This window comes from Choloepus didactylus, chromosome 8, assembly GCF_015220235.1.
Source record: "Choloepus didactylus isolate mChoDid1 chromosome 8, mChoDid1.pri, whole genome shotgun sequence".
In the NCBI taxonomy this organism is placed as follows: domain Eukaryota; kingdom Metazoa; phylum Chordata; class Mammalia; order Pilosa; family Megalonychidae; genus Choloepus; species Choloepus didactylus.
In genome coordinates this window covers 12,101,913-12,115,704 of record NC_051314.1, presented here as the reverse complement: position 1 = coordinate 12,115,704, position 13,792 = coordinate 12,101,913, and the positions used below count along the sequence as shown (strand labels likewise).

General features: G+C 52.4%; 1 protein-coding gene across 1 annotated transcript; it reads right to left on the bottom strand.

Annotated features, from left to right (window-relative positions):
* Nucleotides 1-188: 188 nt before the first annotated feature.
* Nucleotides 189-10,429, bottom strand: PMM1 (phosphomannomutase 1). The gene is made up of 9 exons (XM_037847339.1): nt 10,417-10,429; nt 8,945-9,171; nt 6,674-6,791; nt 5,563-5,639; nt 5,375-5,466; nt 5,029-5,128; nt 1,792-1,867; nt 1,022-1,137; nt 189-756 (listed from the first exon to the last, which is right to left on the bottom strand). The coding sequence occupies exons 1-9, from the start codon at nt 10,427-10,429 to the stop codon at nt 634-636; spliced, it is 942 nt and encodes a 313-aa protein (XP_037703267.1). The 3' UTR covers nt 189-633.
* Nucleotides 10,430-13,792: the final 3,363 nt, after the last annotated feature.

The following is a 13,792-nucleotide window of genomic DNA, read 5'->3' as shown; positions in this document are numbered from 1 at the left end:
GTCTGGGCCCCTGGGGGAGGAGCAGGGGGAGGACAGACAGATCCCAGCCCCTGTGGAGGCCCCGGACATCCTGTGTGACCTGGGACCAGTCCCTGCCCCCTGTGCCTCTGTTTCCCCATCTGCCTAGTGGTGGCTGCAAGGGTATCTGAGACTGGGCCAGTCACCCATTCAGACAGACCCGAGGCCAGTTCCAGTTCTGGGAACTTTAATATTTGTGAAGCAAGTTCTCTTCTCTATGATACGTGCCCTGCCCACCCTTCTGCACCCTGCCGGGTGGGCAGACAGGGCAACTCTATCTCGTACCAACACGCACGCACGCCCTTCTCCTGGCAGAGAGAGAAAACTGTTCTGTTCAGAAGTACGAGTAGCAGCTGTGGCCAGGGCCAACGGGGTTAAGGATCGGGACACGCCGTCCTGAGGCAAGGCCGGGCCCTGAGAAGATGGGAGCCAGTCCCAGCAGGAGCCGGCTGGCCGGGGACGGTCATCCACGCGGACCCTGGTCCTGTCCGGGTGGGGCCTTGCCAGAGGCCCGCGTCCCAGGCAGGCACCCTGGGCTGGAGGGAGGGCCTGGCACGCACCCCAGCACCTGGGCTGGGCTCTCTGGAAGGCCCGAGGGGCAGGGGTAGGCCCCGGTCACGCCTCGTGGGCCAACTCTGGGAAGAAGATCTCGCGGCATCGCTTCACCGTGTCCCGAGGGGAGACTACGGTGTGCCCAATGGTGCGTGGGTCAGCGTAGATCTCGAAGTCGTTCCCGCCCTGCACATAGGGAAGGGTGGAGAAGGCAGGTCGGGGCGTCCGGACAGGGCTCCCAGGGTGGGGCCCAGCAGCCACCCTGACCTGCCCCCCCCCACCTTGCTGGCTCCTGCAGGATTGTCCTCCTGCCCCGGGGAGCCTCCAGGGAACCCGGCTCCTCGGCCCGAGCCAGGCCTGCCCTGACTTATGAGGGAGCTGCTGAGCCCTGGATCCTGGCCTCGACCCCAGGGTCATGTGGGGTGGGGGGGTCTGGAGGGGCCACACTCACGGGGCTGGTCTCATTCCCGAAGAAGTGAATGGTGTCGAAGCTGTCCTGGTCCAGGCTGTCAAGGCAGTAGCGCTTGTCCCAGCCCTCAGGGAAGACGTCGAAGCTGATCATGCCTCCTGCGAGGGAGTGAGGGGAAGGCCCCTTCTTTGTCATTCATTCATTCATTCACTCACTCATTCAGCAGCCCTGAGTGCCAGTCCCAGGGGACAGGCTCAGGAACCCCGATCTCAAGAAAGTCACGATCCAGAAAGGACAACTGTGGGAAACGAACAAGACTACCGCAGAGCACACGAGTGCCATGAGGGAAAAAACCGCGACCAGCTGGAGGGGAGCTCACCCAGCCCGCGTGGTCAGGGGAGAGCTGTCTGAAGAGGTGACACTGGGCTGGGCCCTGAGCCAGGGTGGGGATGGCTCGAACAGAGACTACACAGCCCCCAAGGCAGGGAGTCAGCTGGAGCCTGGGACGAGACACAAGCAGCGGTCAGATCCCAGACGCAGTGTGGACACAGGGCCCAGGGACTGGCTGGGGGATTGGACCTGGGAACGGGTGAGAGACTCAGGTTTTTGTGCTGAGCCACTGGATGACAGTGGGCCACTTCCCAGGGTGGCGAGGACTGCGGGGCGGGGGGCAGACTGAGTCTCTGCCTGCTTTGGGCTCCAAGCTGCTTTGCTGTGCCCCAGGGGGTGGGAGGGTTGCTGCCCGGCCTCGGCAGGGTGGCTGGCAGAGCTCCCGCAACAGGCCTCTGGGACCCTCTGCGGAGGGGACGTACCTCGGGAGAACCTCAGTCCTTTGCCAGCAAACTCTGTTTTCAGGGCTTCCACGAACTTCTCTCGGATCTTTTCCTTCTGCAGGAGGGAAGGAGAGGGTGGAAGTGGGGGTCCCACTGTGTGCCGGGCCCTCTGCTGGGCACACAAGTCAGCTGTGCCCAGGAAGTCTTCCGGGTGGATCTTCTGACCCCACTTCACGGATGAGGAAAGTGAGGCTCAGAGAGGTGGCGTGCAAGATTCACAGTCACACAGCCGCTGCGGCAGGGCCAGGGCCAGGCCCCCTGACGTCCGTCACCCTGAACTCCGTGCCAGATCCCTGCCTGGGGGGTTGGGAGGGGTGTTCCGAAGGAGGCCTCAGAGTAGAGACCTGAGGAAGGGCAAAAGGAAGGTCCCCAGGCACAGTGCCCACCGCAGGGCAGGGTTCAGGGCTGTTGGCTCTGCCTGGATTGACACAGCACACGGGGTGCGAGCCCCAGAAATGCACGTGAGAAGCCAAGCACATCGAACTATTTGCTATGTGAATGGTGGCAGGGGGTGCGCAGGGGTGGTCAGCAGGATGGTGGGCAGGGCCACGGCACCGACTGACCATGCCCGACGCGCATCTGCTAAGCATCTCGTGTGCAGGAAGCTGGGCTGGGCTTGGGGATTCAGCACTGCTAGGACCTCGGCCCTCTGAGCAGGACCCTGGCCTTCTACAAACACGGAGGGAGGGGACCTTCACTCACTAGCCCCAGGCTCCCTCTTGGCCTGGCTGGGGCCACAGACGGGACCAGCCATGGCCAGCTCTGGAGGGCAGCTGAACGGGCGTCTAGGCTGGTGCGTCAACTGGGGCCAGCACCACAGAGCAGGTGCCCAGTCAGCTCCGGGGAAGTGTGGCCGAGGCCCAGGGGTGGGAAACGCCCACATGGCCAAAGCAGCAGTGAGAGTTCGGAGGATAGCTGGCTCACAGGAGGCCTTCGAGGACAGACTAGGGAGTTGAGATGCATCCTGGGCAACTGGGAGCCACTGAGGAGAAGGGGTCCAGGGAGGAGAGAATCTGGGCTGAGATGGGAGGCCGGGCTGCCTGGGTTCCAGGCCTGGCTGCTGTGCTCCTGGCTGTGTGACTGTCAGCAAGTTGCCTGACCTCTCTGAGATGCTTCCCAGGCTAAGGAATGGAGGTAACGACCTCTGCCTGCTTCCCTCCCAGGGAGGACCTGAGATGAGGGCTGCAAGTCCCTGCTAGCCTTCCCCAGTGGGGGACAGCCCCAGGGAGGCCCCCCTGTGGGCCCAGAGTTAGAGCTAAGGGTGCCCCAAACTCTGAATAAACGTTTCCACTTGGCCTGGCATGGCTGCTCCTCCCCTTCCAGGGAACCAGGCTGGCCACTGGATAACCCCAAGTGACAAGTTCAGCCTTGGCAGGCATCAGGCCTGTGACCTCGAGCTGGTCACTTGCCCTCTGGCCTCAGGGTCCTCCTCTCAGGGATCCCTCATCCTTCTCTCAGGGCCCTGAGGACTGAAGGTGAAGTATTTATCCAGTGTCCACACCAGCAGGGGGCACGCAGGAGACCAGGATGTTGGCTCCATCACCAGAAGGGAACAAACATGAGCCGAGAAGACGAGCGACGGCGATGGGGGCTGTGGGAAGTCGTGCTCTGTGCCAGGCCCACTACACACCCAGTCCTCATGACAGCCCATCAGATGGGAACTACCACTGCCCTCAATTTACAGATGAGGAAACTGAGGCACACAGGGGTGAAGCCACTTGTCCGGAGTCACTCAGCAATGGGAGGTAGAGCTGGAACTGGCAACTTTGCTGGCCCGGGAAGGGGCCTCCTTGCGACGGGTGTGTGGGAAGGGGGCTCTGCCAGTGCTGAGTTTACCTCCCCCAATAAGAAAAGTCTCCATGCCTGCGGGCACTGCCTGCCCCGAGCCTCAGGATGCAGGGTGGGCGTGGGGGCTGGGGGCTGGTGAGCTGGGAGGCACTGCTTCACGTCCCACCCACCCTCAGGGAAGCAGCCAAGGGCAGCGTGCGGAACCCCGGACTTGAGTCCTGAGTTCAAATCTGAGCTCTGCAACCAACACCCTTCGTGATCCTGGGCAAGTCGCTTTCCCTTTCTGAGCCTGTTTCCCCATTTGTAAAATGGAGATAACATCACCTATTTCATTTATTCAAAAACCTGGCACTGAGTCCTTACCATGTGCCAGGTACAGTGCCGGGCACAGGGGGAGGGCAGCAGTGAACAAACCACAGAAACCCCTGCCCTTGTGGAGCTCACATTTTGAGGTAGGGAGGATGACAGACAGTAAACAAAAATTTAAAAAATAGATGATGCAGTATATTAGAGGGTGGTGACGGCTGCTTGGAGAGAAATAAAATAGAGGAGCAGAGTAGGAAGTGCAAGGGGGGTGCAATATTAAATAGAATGCTCAGGAAAGGCCCCACAGAGATGGCAACATCTGCGTGAAGTTGAAGGAAGTGAGAGAGCCATGTCGGCACAGACAGTGTCCTGGGCAGCTGGCACGGTAAGAGCAAAGGCCCCACAGCGGGAAACGCTGCCATCTCTAGAATCAGCAAGAAGGCTGTGGTTGGAGCAGAGAGGGCCACAGGGGAGAGCAGCAGGGCAAGGCAGACAGAGAACAACACAGACAGCGTGAAAAGGCTTGGAGGGACGGACTCGCTCCACCCATCGAAGGGAGGGAGTGGACGGGGTAGGGGGAGACCAGTGAAAGGCAAGTCAAGGTTTAGCAGGAGCGGCACATCCAAAGGCAAGAGGGACCCTGGAGTGTTCCAGGAACAGAAAGTGGAGCTGGAAGGACACGGAGCAGCCTGGAAGGATGAGCCTGAGCCAGGGTGGTGCCCACAGGGCTCAGGGCACCCTGGGAGGGAGCTAAGACCCTGCCCTGCCTGCAATGGGGAGCTGTCAGCAGGGGAGTGGAACTAGGCAGGTGTGTTTTAAAAGGCTCTTGGGGGTAGTGCGGAAGTGCAGATGGCAGGGCTCCAGGGAGACACAGGGAGGGGACGGTTGCCTGGAGTGGGGTCTCGGTTCTACAAATGAACAGATTTGAGAGCAGCTCTGGAGGCTGAGCGGGTGGGAGGGTGGAAATGTCCTCAGGGCTGCTGGGGGTAAGCAGGTGGCCGGTGGTGCTGGTCACCGAGGGGGGGACTGGCAGACAAGCCTGCAGCAATGCCTGGCACATGGCAGGGTCCCCAAAGCGTGCTTGTCGTATCAGAATCCACCCCTCATCTCCGCTGGTGGCACCTTGTCTAGCTCGCAGAACTCGATCCGCTCCTCCAGGGTGCAGCTCCGGCCGATGGGAGAGATGTTCAGCATGCCATTCCGGAACTCGATGAAGGTTCCGCTGGTGGTGGCAGGGGTGGGAGGGCAGGCAGGGAGCCAGAGAGAACGAGAACAGCCCTGGACTCAAACCCAGCCCCGCCTCAGACCACAGCCTCCCTGGACTTCAAAGGGGACAGGAATCCACCTGCCAAAATGTCAGGGGCCTACCTTCAGCTCCCACCTGAGGGGCCCACACCTGTTCTCCCTCAGGCCCCAGGACTCCGAGGAGGCCGGGCTGTAGCCCGGGCCGGGGGCTGGGGGTGCTCACCGCTTCTTGGGCAGTCTGAGCAGGGCCATGTAGCTGAGGCAGAAGTTGATCAAATCCTGCAGCAGTTCCTCCCCCAGGTGGTTCTGGATGGTCTGGAAAGGGACACAGGGCACACGTGAACTTTACCCTGCTGTGGAAAAAGGGGTGTCCCTGGCTAGGGCCCTGGGCTCTCAGTGGGGAGCACTGACCTGCTTGGAGAGCAGCCGGCCATGCTTGTACTGCACCGTCCCGTTCTCAGCAAACACATAATCAAACTTCTCGATGACTTCGGGGCCACGGGAGAAGGAAAGAGTGAGAGACCAAGTATGACTGGTGCCCCAGGGCCAAGTAAAGAGATGAAGCCCCCACTCCTTGGTCTGCCATTCAAAGCCCGTTAGCTCCATCCTGAACCCGCTTCTCCACCTTCCTCTCCCTCTGCAGCTTCCAAACAAGCCAGTCTCATTCCTTTGGCCTGGAATGCCCTCCCTCACTTCCCCGTCCTCTAAGATCTCTCTTCCAGGACACCCCTGCAGAGGACTTCATTTCCTGCTCTGTGCCCCTACAGGCCTTCAGTTGAGGGGCTTCCATCACACTGTGTTCTTAAGGCTGCTGCGTGGGGGGAGGCAGAGCTGTCAGCTCTGGCTGCTGTGAGAAGAGGCTGGCAAGGGAGGAAGGGGTACAGGGGACACAGTCAGGAGGTTGTTGTGGGGTCCTGGTGGGAGGTGGTCACCTGGATGACGGTAGGGCGCTGGGGTGGTGGAGATGGAGACGTGGATGGACAGGGATATGTTTTGGACTCGCTGATGGAATAAGCAAGGGAGGTGGGGAAAAGGGGAAAGTCAAGGAAGTTTCTGGTTTGAGGAACTGGAGGCATGAGCCTTGACTGAGCTCAGGGCTCCAAATGGCTTCCTGGGTAACTTTAGAGTCCTCCTCTGTTGAATGGGAGAATAATGCCCACACTGAAGCATGGCTATGGGGATTCAATAAAAGGAAGTTAACGCATGGGCATTCTTCAATACACGGAAGCCTTATTGATTACGCCCAGTTTAAAGATAAGAAAATCAAGACTCAGCAGGGACGAGAAGGGGGTCTCTTCCCACAAGACAAGGGCTGAGGATGAAAACCATCTCAGGACAGGACTTTGCCTGCCTTGTCACTTGCTGTTTCTCCAGAGCCTGGTACATAGTAGGTGCTCACTAAACATCCACCCCATAGAAGCAGGATTGAGTCTTTAAAGGCACCTTGGCCCAGGGATCTCCGGAACCTCCCCTACCCGCCCCCCAACCCCCAAACCTGACAGCCAGAGCCAGCTCCTCCTACCTTCATCTCCTTCGCCCAGCTGCTCAGCAATCTTGGAGTAGTCGGAGCCCCCCACCACCCCGATCTGCACCCTACTACGCAGCTTCTGCAGGAAGGCGGCCACCTCAGGGTCAATTTTCTGGAAAGGGGGAAGCACAGGATTCCATCTGTCAGCACAACTGGGCCCTCTACTTAGTGCACAGAACTCATGTTCCCCCACGATGCCGGACAATTGAGAGGTTAGAGCTTGGACCTCAGAATCAAGGGTTCAAACCCTGGCTCAGGCCCCTCACCAGCAGCACCACCTTGAGCAAATGGCTGTCTTTCTGTGCCTCAGTTTTCTTATCTATAAAAAGGGGGAGTAACCATCTGCCGGGGCGGGGGTCATTCACTTTTAGGATTAAATGAGATAATGCCTCCAAAAGGCTTGGAAAGGAACAAGCAATCAATCAGTAAGTAACAGAAGAAAAGATACCTCAACAGGGAAATGTAAATGAATGAGTTATAACCCATTTTTTCATACTTTCAGACATACAGAAATTAAAGCAGCAGACAATATTTAGAATGGATGCCAATGGAGGGGAAATAAAAACTCTCAAATGCTGCTGGAAAGAATGTAAATCGGAACAGCCATTCTGGAGGGTAATTTTACAAGATCTACTAAAATTTAAAAAGCACATGCCCCGTCACCACCAAGATCTTCCACCGCTCTTGCCCAGGTGCACAGGGAGGTTCGCTGGGGTACATTTATAGGGGTGGAAAACTGCAAATCACTTAAATGCTTGTCAGTTGGAGAATGCACATTCCTATGCTAAGATACCACGCTGCAGCTACCCAAAATAAGGCAGGTCTGTCCCTCTACCCCTGGGAGAGGGCCACGATGTGCTGTTAATTGTCAAAAGCAAGATGCTGGAAGGCACATAGAGCATCAACCCACTTATGAAAAGAAGCAATACTTCCTATCTCTTCTGGGCAAACAGACCTAGATAAAGTTCCGGAAGGAAGCCACACCACCCAGGCACTCATGATACTTGGGGGTGAGGTGGGGGCTAGGCCTGGGGTTGTGACATGATCAGAGGGGACTTTGGCCTTCTTTGTTTTGTTTTCATTCCTTAGAAGGAGACCGTATCCATAAATAGTATGTAATTAAAAATTAACTTTTAAGACGTGTCAAATACCTGGCCTGGCCGCAGATAGTATTCACATGCTGTTTTCCTTCAGTTCGCTGTGTTAGTGGAGCAAAGGGTTACAGGGAAGGGTGGGGACTGTGCCAAGCCCTGCCACCCTCTCTCGACCTCAGCCATCTTCCTCCCTAGTTCCCAGGGGGCTGCAGAGGCTGGAGGGTGCAGGAGGGTGGATTCTGATTCCTTTCTTAGTCCTGGGGACCAAGCCAGGGCAACCCACGGTGGAGGTAGGGGGAAGACTCAGGGCCTGAGAAGGGAGAGGCTAAGGCCTGGGTTCCAGTCTGGCTCTGCCCAGTAACCACAGTCCTCCTGCCTCTGGGAGCTCCCTCGTTTGGTCCTTGTGGTCCCTTGCGGGAGGGTGGAATTTCCACCCAATGGGCATGAAAGAGGCCTGCTTAGCCATGCATCCAGCTGGTGAGGGTGGGTTTGGGGGCCCCTCCAGGATGAGAGCCAAAGGGAGAAGAACTGGGTGTGAAGCAGAGGTTGGAGGGTCAACAGGGTTAGGCGCCTTTAGGAGGAAAACTGCACCCTAACCCACCCTCCTCGTGCCTCAGTGTCCCCACTGTAAACAGACTAGGCCAGGGGGCTTTCACCTCCAGGCGGGCAGAGCCCATAAATTCATCGGAGAAGATGCAGAAGCCCTTCCTCCCGCCCACCATGACTGGGGTGGTGAGGGTAAAGTAGCAGAGGGGCTGGAGAAACTAGACCTGCAAAGCTAGGGGCGGGCTGGCTCCGAGACCCCCTACACCCCACCAGATGGGACCCCGGCTCCGGGCTACTGCTGCGTCCCAGGTCTAAGAGGTGTGGGAGCCCCGGCTGGGGAGAGCGTGCCGAAGCCAGATCTAGGCTTGTGGAAGCTTCTGGGGCACCGGGAGCTCGGCCCCCGCTCGCTGCCGCCTCCATCAAGAGCCGGATCCAGTCCCGCCGCGCGCCCCGCACAACGTGGGCGCGGACGCCGAGGGGGTTGTGGCTCCCGGTCCCAGGTCCTCAGCCCTCCCGGCGGGCGGCCCGCGGGTGCCCGAGGTCACGCCGCTGCAGGCCCCCACAGTGAGCCCCGGGGTGTCCTCGTGACATTCCCGGCGAGAGCTTCCGAGAATCGGGGTCCTACCTGGCGAGCGGGCGTGAGCGTCCCGTCCACGTCAAAGAGGCAAAGGACGCGCTCCCTCCTGCGCGTGCCGGCCATGGCAGCAGCTGCGCGCGCCCGGCAGTCGCCGGAGCCAGCCGCCCCCGCCCCGCGGTGAAGAGGCCAGACGGGGCGGGGCCTATGCGGGCCAGGGCGGGGACTGGGCGGGGCCTGGAGAGCTGAACGATGTAGGGGCGTGGCCAGGGCGGGATCTTGGCGAGAGCGGGGCCAGAGTTGCCTGGGAAGGAAGATTCTGATTGCACCAGGAGGAAAAAGGGCGTGGCTCCGAGTGGAGCCCGCAGGCTCAGTCCGATTGCTCCGAATCAGACGGAGGCGGGGCCTGAGCCTGAACCCGGCGGGAAGTGAGGGCTTGAACCCGGAAGGGAGGGAAGGGAGCACAGTTAGACCCTGTCTGGATGGTTGGATGAGTTTGGCTGTTATTATTGTTTTTTTTTTTCATGATTCTGATTGCACCAGACGGGGTTGGAGCTGGGCCTTTGAAGCCTCAGTGCCGCGCTGCCTGAGGGCGTGACTCTTTGAGAGCCCGCCCCCACTTTCCCAACGGATGTCAATTACTCCATTAGCCCCTCCCTACTAAGCTCTTTGACCTACTTTTTTTTTTTTTCCTGTATTTTAACGAGCCCTCCAGGAATTCTTTTTTTTTTTTTAAGTTAAAAGTTTACAGAAAAATCATGCAGAAAACACAGTTTCCCTATACTGCCCTATTAACACCTTGTATTAGTGTGGTACATTTCTTACAATTGATGAAAGAATATTTTTATAATTGTATTAAATATATACATGATTTATATTAGGTTTTTCTGTGTTGTATAGTCCTACTTTTGTTTGTTTTGCTTTGTTTTTAAATTTTTCTTTTAGTAACTTATATACAACCTAAAATTTACCCCTTTGATCACATTCAAATATGTAATTCAGTGCTGGGAATATATAACTACATTCAGTGTTGTGCTACTAACACCACCATCCATTACCAAAAATTTTCCACCAATGTACTAATTAAGCATTAATTCCCCATTCACTACCCTCACCCCAACCCATAGTAACTTATATTCTAGTTTCTGACTCTATGAATTTGTTTATTCTAATTATTTCCTATTAGCGAGATCATACAATATTTGTCCTTTTGTGTCTGGCTTATTTCACTCAACATGGTGTCTTCAAGGTTTAGCCATGTTGTTTCATGAACCAGATTTTCAATCCTTTTTAATTCTGGATAATATCCTATTGTATGTATAAACCACATTTTGTTTATCCATTCATTGGTTGATGGACACTTGGGTTATTTCCAACCTTTGGCAATTGTGAATAATGCCATTGTGAATATCAGAGTGCAAATATATGTTCAAGTCCCTGCTTTCAATTCTTTCTGGTATATACCTACAAGTGATATTGCTGGGTCACATGGCAGTTCTATACTTAACTTCCTGAGGACCCACCAAACTCCTCCATAGTGGCTACACCATTTTACATTCCCACAAACAATGAATGAGTGTTCCTATTTCTCCACATCCTCTCCAACGCTAATAATTTTCTGTTTTTTTTTTTAAACAGTATCCACCGGAGTGGGTGTGAAATGGTACCTCATTCTGGTTTTTGATTTCTGTTTCCCTAATAGCTAACGATGTTGAACAACTTTTCATGTGCTTTTTGACAGTTTGTATATCTTCTATGGAGAGATGTCTATTTAAGTCTTTTGCCCATTTTAAAAATTGGGCTTTTTGTCTTTTTGTTGTTGAGTTGTAGGATTTCTTTATATATATTGGATATTAAACTCTTATCAGTTATGTGATTTCCAAATAGTTTCTCCCATTGTGTAGTTATATCTATTTACTTTCATACAAAAGCCCTTTGATGCACAAAGTTTTTTAATTTTGAGGAAGTCCCATTTATCTATTTTACTTTTGTTCCTTGTGCTTTGGATGTAAAGCCCAAGAAACCATGGCCTAACACAAGACTCTGAAGATGCTTCCCTATGTTTTCCTTGGGAGTTTTATAGTTTCTCATTCTTGTATTTAGGTCTTTGATCAATTTTGAGTTGATTTTTGCATATAATATGAAGTAGGAATACACCTTCATTCTTTTGTATGTGGATAGTCAGTTCTCCAAGCACCACTTTGTTGAAGAGACTGTTCTTTCCCCACTGAGAGTACTTGGCATCCTTGTCAAAAATCAGTTGGCCATAGATAATGAGGGTTGATTTCTGAACTCTCAGTTCAGTTCTGTTGATCTGTATGTCTGTCCTTATACCAGTACTATGCTGTTTTGATTACTGTGCCCTCGTAACAGTTTTTAAGATCAGGAAATGTGAGTCCTCCGAGTTTGTTCTTTTTCAAGATGGCTTTGGCTATTCAGGGCCCCTTACCTTTCCAAATAAATCTAACGATTGGCTTTTCCATGTCTGCAAAGAAGGCTATTGGAATTTTGATTGGAATGGCATTGAATCTGTAAATTGCTTTGGGTAGTATGCTGGTTTGTATATATTATGTCCCCCGGAAAAAGCCATATTCTTTAATGCATTCTTGTGGGAGCAGACGTATTAGTGTGGATTGGGTTGGAACCTATTGGTTCAGTGTCCATGGAGATGTGACCCACCCAACTGTAGGTGATAACTCTGATTGGATAATTTCCATGGAGGTGTGGGCCCCACCCATTCAGCGTGGGCCTTGATTGGTTTACTGGAGCACTATATAAGCTCAGGCAGAAGGAGCTCACAGCTAGCTGTAGCCAGGACAGACGTTTTGAAGACCATGGTTAGAAGCTGATGCAGACATTTTGGAGATCGCCATTTTGAAACGCATCCTGGGAGGAAGCAGACACCAGCCACGTGCCTTCCCAGCTAAGAGGTTTTCTGGACACCATTAGCCATCCTCCCGTGAAGGTACCCGATTGTTGATGTGTTACCATGGACACTTTATGGCCTTAAGACTGTAACTGTGTAATCAAATAAACCCCTTTTATAAAAGCCAATCCATTTCTGGTGTTTTGCATTCCGGCAGCATTAGCAAACCAGAACAGGTAGAATTGACATTTTAGCAATATTTAGTCTTCCAAACCATGAACGCAGAATATCTTTCTGTTTATTCAGTTCTTTCATTTCTTTTAGCAATATTTTGAAGTTTTCTGTGTACAAGTCCTTTATATCTTGGTTAAATTTATTCCTAGATATTTGATTCTTTTAATTGCTGATGTAAATGGAATTTTTTAAATTGATTTCTTCTTCAGATTGTTCATTACTAGTGTACACCTCTGCTTTGCTGAATTAGTTTATTAATTCTAGTAACTTTGCTGTGGTTTTCTCAGGATTTTCTCCATATAGGCTCATGTCATCTGCAAATTGGGAAAGTTTCACTTCTTCCTTTCAGATTTGTATGCCTTTTATTTCTTTTTCTTGCCTAATTGTTCTACCTAGAACTTCCAATGCAATGTTGCACAGCAGTGGTGACGGTGGGCATCCGTGCCTTCTTCCTGATCTTAAAGGGAAAGCTTTTAGTCTTCCACCATTGAGTCTGATGTCGGCTATGGGTTTTTCATGTAGTCCTTTATCATGATAAGGAAGTTTTCTTCTATTCCTAGTTTTCTAAGTGATTTTAATCAAGAAGTGGTGCTGGATTTTGTAAAATGCTCTTTCTGCATCAAACTGAGATATCATGTGTTTTTTCCCCTTTATTCCGTTAATGCAGTGTATTACATTGTTCCAGTTTGCTAATGCTGCCATTTTGCAAAACACCAGAGATGGATTGGCTTTTATAAAGGGGGTTTATTTGGTTACAAAGTTACAGTCTTAAGGCCATAAAGTGTCCAAGATAAGGCATCAACAATAGGGTACCTTCACTGGAGAAAGGCCATTGGCATCCACTCCGGGGTTCTGGTTTCAGAATGGCTTTCTCCTCTCTTAGCTGCAGCCAGTGTCAGAGGTCCACAACTTCCGCCATCTCTGAGCTAAGCCGGCTATCTTCTGGGTCTGTGCCAGCGTTTTTAAAGGACTTCAGTAATTAAATTAAGACCCACGCTGAATGGGTGGGGCCACACCTCCATGGAAACATTCAATCAGAGGTCACACCCTAACCAAAGATGTCACCCACAGTTGATTGAGTCACATCTTCATGGAAACACTCAATCAGTAGGTTCCAACCTAATCAACACTAATATGTCTGTCCCCACAAAATTGCATCAAAGATAATGCCATTTTGGGGGACATAGTACATCCAAACTGGCTCATACATTAATTGACTTTCTTGTGTTGAACCATCCTTGAATACCTGGGATAAATCCCCCTTGGTCATGGTGGATAATTATTTTAATGTGCTGTTAAATAAAATTTGATTTGCTAGTATTTTGTTGAGGATTGCTGAATGTATATTCATAAGGGATATTGATCTGTAATTTTCTTTTCCTGCAGTATCTTTATCTGGCATTGGTATGAGGGTGATGTTGGTCTTATAGAATGGGTTAGGCGTGTTACCTCCTCTTCAGTTTTGTGGAAGGCTTTGAGCAGAATTGGTGTTAATTCTTCTGGGAATGTTTGATAAAATTCCCCTGTGCAGCCATCTGGTCCTGGGCTTTTCTTTGTTGGGAGGTTTTTAAAAAACGGTTCAATCTCTGCTAGTTATTGGTTTGATGAGAGCCTCTATTTCTTCTTGTGTCAGTGTTGGTAGTTTACATGTTTCTAGGGATTTGTCCATTTCACCTACTTTATTGACATTTATCTAATTTGTTGACATCAAGTTGTTCATAGTATCCTCTTACAGTCCTTTTTATTTCAGCCATATTGTAGTAATGTCTCCCTTTTCATTTCTTACCTATTTGTGCCCT

Coding starts and splice junctions, on each gene's coding strand:
- PMM1 (XM_037847339.1), bottom strand. Junction 5,467..5,562: donor GCCGGCTGCTCTCCAAGCAG/GTCAGTGCTCCC, acceptor GTCCCTTTCCAG/ACCATCCAGAACCACCTGGG. Junction 5,129..5,374: donor CTCAGACTGCCCAAGAAGCG/GTGAGCACCCCC, acceptor TGCCACCACCAG/CGGAACCTTCATCGAGTTCC.